General features: G+C 43.5%; 2 protein-coding genes across 2 annotated transcripts in view; one reads left to right on the plus strand and one right to left on the minus strand.

Moving 5' to 3' along the window:
- Positions 1-6,403, minus strand: part of OGFOD1 (2-oxoglutarate and iron-dependent oxygenase domain containing 1) — a 31,270-nt gene extending 24,867 nt beyond the window's left edge. Inside the window, exons 1-3 of the mRNA XM_011971931.1 lie at positions 6,160-6,403; positions 4,493-4,652; positions 4,140-4,189 (exon numbers count right to left, since the gene is read on the minus strand). Of these exons, the coding sequence (XP_011827321.1) occupies positions 4,140-4,189; positions 4,493-4,652; positions 6,160-6,313 (364 nt within the window). The 5' untranslated portion in view covers positions 6,314-6,403. The remainder of the gene's footprint in view (positions 1-4,139; positions 4,190-4,492; positions 4,653-6,159) is intronic.
- A 199-nt stretch (positions 6,404-6,602) lies between these two features.
- The window catches only part of NUDT21 (nudix (nucleoside diphosphate linked moiety X)-type motif 21), a 25,784-nt gene continuing 25,514 nt past the window's right edge, over positions 6,603-6,872 (plus strand). The window contains exon 1 of the mRNA XM_011971904.1: positions 6,603-6,828. Coding sequence (XP_011827294.1) covers positions 6,713-6,828 — 116 coding nt within the window. The 5' untranslated portion in view covers positions 6,603-6,712. The remainder of the gene's footprint in view (positions 6,829-6,872) is intronic.

Raw genomic sequence — 6,872 nt, forward strand, 5'->3', positions numbered from 1 at the left:
GAGACGGGCGGATCACGAGGTCAGGAGATCGAGACCATCCTGGCTAACACGGTGAAACCCCGTCTCTACTAAAAAATACAAAAAGCTAGCCGGGCGAGGTGGCGGGCGCCTGAAGTCCCAGCTACTCGGGAGGCTGAGGCAGGAGAATGGTGTAAACCTGGGAGGCGGAGCTTGCAGTGCGCTGAGATCGGCCACTGCACTGCAGCCTGGGCGACAAAGCGAGACTCCGCCTCAAAAACAAAAAAAAAGAAAAGAAATGAGAGGCTTCACCTGATGATTCCTGAAGCAAAGGAAAAAAAAAAAAAAAAACAGAGTCATTGGAGTTTTTGAGAAATAACAATTTTAAAGATAATATCTGCCTAACACATAATTATCCACATAATTTCAATTTCTTGAAAGTGTATAATTCACTGGATTTTAGTATATTCACAATGTTGGGCAATCATCAGCACTTCCTAATTTCAGAACTTTTTAGCACTCCAAAAAGAAACCCTTGTGCCCATTTAGGTAGTCATTCCCTCTTCTCTCCTCCCCCCAGCTCCTGGCAACCACTTACCTATTCTGGACATTACACATAAATGGAATCATATAATACATAGCCTTCTGCATCTGACTTCTTTCACTTAACCTAATGTTTTCAAGGTTCATCCATGTTGTGGTAGTATCAGTACGTCATTCTTTTTAATGGCTGAGTTGTATTCCATTCTATGGGTATGCCACATTTTGTTTATTCATTACTTAAATTGTTTCCACTTTTTGGCAATTATAAAGCTGCTATGAACATTTGTGTACAAGTTTTTATGTGAACACATTTTTAATTATCTTGGGCCCATTTACATTTTAAAAAAATACAATGACTTCAGCGACTGTCTAAGCAGGCAACAGTAGAAGGGAAAATGGTTGATACACTAATAGAATAATCCCTGGGAGACACAGAGAGCTTGAGCCTGGTGTTGGCCTTCGGCAGTGAAAGTAGTAAGAAGTGGGCTTCTCTGGATATATAGTGGCATGTCATTTACACTCTAAGAAATTTGTTGTGAGGTGATTTCACCGTTGTTCCAACATCATAGAGTGTATTTACATAAATCTAGATGGCAGAACTTACTATACACCTAGGCTATATGGTATAGCCTATTGTTTCCAGGCTACAAACAACCTGGCATGTTACTCTACTGAATACCACAGGCAATACAATAGGAAGTATTTGTGTATCTAAACATATCTAAATATAGAAAAGGTACAGTAAAAATAGGTGTTACTTTATGGGACCACTATTGTATCTGTTGTTGACAGAAAATGTCATGTGGCCATTGCCTGTATTTTGAAGGTGGAGAGAGCAGAGTTTCATGATGGACTGGATATAAGGTGAGAGAGGAATCAAGCATGACCTCCTTTTTGGCCTGAGCCCCCAGAAAGATCAAGCTGCTATTAACTGTGATGGGGAAAACTGCAGGTGGAGCAGATTTAGAGGGAGAAGACCAGAAGTTTAGTTTTGAACTTAAGTGTCAGAAACTCATTAGATATCCAAGAGGAGGCAAAGCCATGAGACCCACAGAAATCTGTGTACCTAGGGAAGGAGGCCAAGCATTAGGATGCAGAGTACTCTATCATTAAGAAGTCAGGTGGAAGAGGAAAACCTAGCAAAGGAAGCTAACAAGAAATGGCCACTGAGGAAGAAGAGAAACCAAGAGAGCATGGTAACTTGAAAGTAAAGTGAAAAAAATGTCTCCAGGAAGAACAGTGATATAGTAGGTCAAATGCTGCTGATGAGCCAAGGAAGAACTGAAAACTGATTATCGGATTTAGTAACGTGGAGGTTATGGGCGACCTTGACAAGTGTAGTTTCAGTGCAGTAGTACAAGCAAAAGCCTGATTAAAATGGGCTTACCAGAGACTGACAGGAGAGGAATTGGACACAGTGCAGACAACTCTTATAAGAAATTCTGCTGTCAAGAGAAGCACAGCAATTGGGTGGTAGCTGAAGGGAAAATTAGGTCAAGAACTTTGTTTTTTCTTATGATAAGAACTAACAGCTTTTCTTCTTTTTGTTATGTTGAAGGGAATGATCCAGAGAAAAAGAAAAACTAATGTAGTTTCCTCAACTGTGAAACAGGTATAGTAATGGGATTGTTTTGAGGATTTAATGAATAAATATAAAGCACTTAGCATGGCATAAATTATGCACTCAATAATGCTTGCTTTAAAAAATACAGAATATTGGGCAACTCCTAACGACAGAGTTGGTTGTGGGAGTTGGAAGGTGTCAGAGACCCAATTATCAAGTCAATTCATACCACAAGCAAAGAAAAGGGCATGGATGAGGATTAAAGGGGCAGGAGAATGAAACCAGGTTTTACATCTACTGTCAGGGTGAAGAGTTCCTGTCTAACAGAGATTAACAGTAAAAATTATTCACAGTAGTTTCACCAAACTTCCATGTGGATCCAAAGTAATGGCAGCTCCTTTTTTTTTTCAATCACCCAAGGCTCTTTTTATTATTTTGCCTTTTATCTTCCAATTTTTGTTTCTTTTTTTTTTTTTTGGAGGTGGAGTCTCACTTTGTCACCCAGGCTGGAGTGCAGTGGCGCGATCTCAGCTCACTGCAACCTCCACTGCCCGGGTTCAAGCAATTCTCCTGCCTCAGCCCCCTGAGTAGCTGGGATTACAGGTGCGTGCCACCACGCCCTGTATTTTTTGTATTTTTAGTAGAGATGGGGTTTCTCCATGTTGGTCAGGCTGGTCTCGAACTCCCAACCTCAGGTGATCCACCTGCCTCGGCCTCCCAAAGTGCTGGGATTACAGGCGTGAGTCACTGCACTGGGCCCTCTTCCAGTATTTTTAATCCTCCAAATTGCATTAAGTAAAAACTATTTTGATGTTTCAATTTTAGTAATCAGATGCATATGGCCCTAAATCAACAAGAGGCCAAGTGTGTGATAATTACGATAGCAGGCAACTGTGGTTTTGTGCAACCTTACCATGGAAAGTTTAATTTTCAGCTTTCTGAATTATTAAGAGTCATATCTTTCATGTATTTATCCTGGTTAATTCAGTCATGTGTATAAGGCCCAAAGACAGAAAGATCTGGGGAAGGTCAGGATATATCCATCTGACCAATCAGCTCTAGCGTAGAAGAATAAGAGAGAGAAATTCATTACTTACTCTTTTATCCCAGATAAAATAAAATGGGAAAATGCAAAAAAAAAATCTTCACCTTTTCATTTGTCTTTTTTTTTTCTTTTTTTTCCCAACTTGAAGCACAGATGTCCCTGAGGTTTACAAAGGATTTCTAAGAGTGACATCCTCCATGCACTGAAAGATATACCCCCAAACTGGGGAAACCAATGACCTGTATTTCTATACCTAGACTAGGCTGTGTCTTCCAGAGTAGAAAAACGAACCTTAAAAAAAAAACAAAAAAGAGATCGTCTTTTCTGCCCAATTAAACTGTCCACCAAAAAAAAAAAAAAAAAAAGAATATTAACTCTTTGCCCTACTGCAATGTAGAACATACTGTAATATAGCAAGCCATCTGAAACAAAAACATGAACTCAAAACTTTATTTTATTTCAAGATGGAATTTTGCTCTTGTTGCCTAGGCTGGAGTGCAATGATGTGATCTCGGCTCACTACAACCTCCACCTCCCAGGTTCAAGCAATTCTCCTGCCTCAGCCTCCCAAGTAGCTGGGATTAAAGGTGTGTGCCACCACACCCAGAAAATTTTTGTATTTTTAGTAGAGACAGGGTTTCACCATGTTGGCCAGCCTGGTCTCGAACTCCTGACCTCAGGTGATCTACCCGCCTTGGCCTCCCAAAAGTTCTGGGATTACAGGCATGTACCACTGCACCCAGCCCGAACTCAAAATCTTAAATGGTAATTGTCTCCCAACGTACAACTCTCTTCATCATCATACCACTTACCCACATGTACTTAATCCCTTTGTTTATACATATTCACTCATCGGCTTACTTTGTTTCTTCACTATCTCTATCACCATCACTTTCACCCCTATTATCACTTCTGGCCTGAGCAACTGGAAAGATCAAGTTGCTATTAACTGTGATGGGGAAACTGCAGGTGGAGCAAATTTAGAGAAGACCAGGAGTTTAGTTTTGGACTTAAGAGTCAGACACTTACTAGACATCCAAGAGGAGGCAAGGCCATGAGACCCATAGAAATCTGTGTACCTGGGGAAGACATGATCACTTTCCCCATGCTGCAGATGAGGAAACTGAGAAGTCTTTGAGAGTACAGAGCCTGCACTTAAAACACTAGATTTTGAAGTCACAGGCACTGTCTAAGGCTTCCATATAATAATTACAGCACTTAACACATAGTTAACATTCAGTAAGCTTGGTTAAATGAAGGCATGCTCTTAACAATGTCAATGCAAGGACCCTTCAAGGCAAACCCATCCTAAAACCTCAAGGCAAAAGGTATTGAATGATTTCAGAGACAGTGAATTTCTGAGCTGGAAGAGTTAATGTGGCAGGGGAATAAATACCTGCTGGAACTTATATAAATCATTATACTTCTCATGGAAGTCCAAGTTCATCAGTTCCTTCTGAAGCCCTTCCAAGAAGTCTTGGCTTTGGATGAAGTTTGGGATCACGCAGTGAAGAAAAGGGTCCATGTCCATGACAATGACTTCTGTTGGAAGGAAAATATTATCTATGGCTTTTTTCCTTTTGTATTTTTGACCCCCAAGTAACACAGCACCGCTAATACGAAAGGGGATGGTCATGAATTTTGGGGAACCTAATACTTAAAGTCTAAGATTTGGGGAAAATATCATAAGCTCTGACCTTTCTTCTTTACCCATGAAATACTACTTTTTAAATATACTATGGTTACAACACAGTCCTTGAGATGAGTGATGGGTGATGTCACTAAATCAAGGTTCCTACTCTTTTTTAAAAATGTGTTTCAATGATTACATATTGAATTGAATGTATTTTAGATTCTTAATTCATTTCCCTCAAACTTTGGGTAGCACGTTAAATGAGAGTAGCAATACTGGCCGGCAGTTTCCCTGCTTTTTCTTTTCCTAAGTTATTGTCAGAGGCATTTACTACCTACTGTACTTAAAAAAAAAAAAAAAAAAAAATCAGGTCAGTTCAGGCATAACCGCCTCTAATTCCTTGATTTCTACCCCAACATTTACCCACTGCTTCCGGCTGGCTAGATCCCCATCCTGTAATCATCAGCACCACCTACCATGTCCCAGGCCCATTATCTCATTTAATCTTTTCAACAGCTCTGAGGGAGACATTATCACTCTCTCCATCCTACAGATGAAGAAACTGAGAGAACAGAGCCTGCACTTTAACACTACGCCATCGTTTTCTATAGGCATCCAGCCTATCCAGGACTCACCTCTTAAAGCACTTGACAACGAAAGAGAAATTACGGCAAACTCTAGAAGGGGATGCCTGGCGCATGAAGCAGAGCTCTGAACACATAAGGTGATATTTAAAATTGAGGGTGGAATCGTTCAACGTAGGCTCCTTTCCTTGGTCAACGCGCGTTTATTTTCATACAACATGGAGTCAAACTACAGGCGCGTAGAGACAAGTACACTAGGAAGCCGAGCTGGCAGCTCGCGACAAATGCCCTGGCTAGACTCTCCTGGGACAGCCGAGCAACGCCCTTGCAGAAGAAATGACATCAGCTACTCCCGTATTAGTCCAGATGTGTATTGGGCCTTACTCAGGGAAACATTTACTGAAGCCTGCAAGCATTAGTGTATTGCTCCCATTCACCGACTTTCTGACGTAAATACTATGAACTATCCCATTTTACTTAGGAAGCAACTGAAGTTTAAAAAGGTTAATTCCATTGCCCGGCGACGCGCAATCAGGGGAGAGGATTCTAACTCAGTAATCTGTGACTCCAGAATGCAACTATCACTTGCATACCCTCTGCTTCCCAAAACTCTCCGGCCTCCATTTCTCCCTTTTCTCACATTTCTAAATTCAAAACGATTTTGGAGTGAAAGGGAGCAGCAGCCGAGGCAGGAGGATACAAGGTGGTCAAAGTCCTCCAAGAGCGTCTTCCCTGGCGGCCCCGCTACCCAGGGCTGCGTGCGAGTCCCAGGGCTTTTTCAGAGGTCCCCAGACCCCTGCGTGGCGGCCCCTCCCTGAGAGCACCCGGTTACCGTGACTGAACGGCGTTCTGCGGCTCCAGGCCTCAGCCACCTGCTTTTTCAAGGTTTCTTCCGTAACAGCGTCCGAAAACTCCGCCATCACCTCCTTCTTTCCCTTTTTTCCCACCCGGGCTGGGCCAGGGTCCGCTGGCCGCTTCCCATTCATCTCCTCCCAAGGTACAGAACCACGCCACACTGATCAAGACGCTACTTTCCTGAGGGGACTACAATTCCCGGCATGCCCCCTTTACTGTGTTGCTAATGGGAATCACCAAAGTAAGAGGAGGCGGAACCTATACCCGGTTTACCAATGGGAGCTCCAGCTATTGCAGCCATCCCACCAGCTATTGGCCCAATGGCGCTCGGTCTGGCAGGCCACCTCCTCTCTACTTCCTGCCGCCAGAGGCTCCGGGTTCACTTCCTGCGTGCCTACGCCTCCTCTTGCGCTCTCCTGTTAATGGCGGGCGGTAGCCGCTGAGGGGGTTGCAGATAACCGCTTCCCGCACCGGGAAAGTCTCCCCTGCCTCCCACTTTCTGCTCGCCGCCAGTGCCGGAGCTCGCCAGCATGTCTGTGGTACCGCCCAATCGCTCGCAGACCGGCTGGCCCCGGGGGGTCACTCAATTTGGCAACAAGTACATCCAGCAGACCAAGCCCCTCACCCTGGAGCGCACCATCAATCTGTAAGTGCGGGGCGGCCTTGGCGGGCATTTCTCTCGTGAGCGCT

This window comes from Mandrillus leucophaeus, unplaced genomic scaffold, assembly GCF_000951045.1.
Source record: "Mandrillus leucophaeus isolate KB7577 unplaced genomic scaffold, Mleu.le_1.0 Scaffold125, whole genome shotgun sequence".
In the NCBI taxonomy this organism is placed as follows: Eukaryota; Metazoa; Chordata; class Mammalia; order Primates; family Cercopithecidae; genus Mandrillus; species Mandrillus leucophaeus.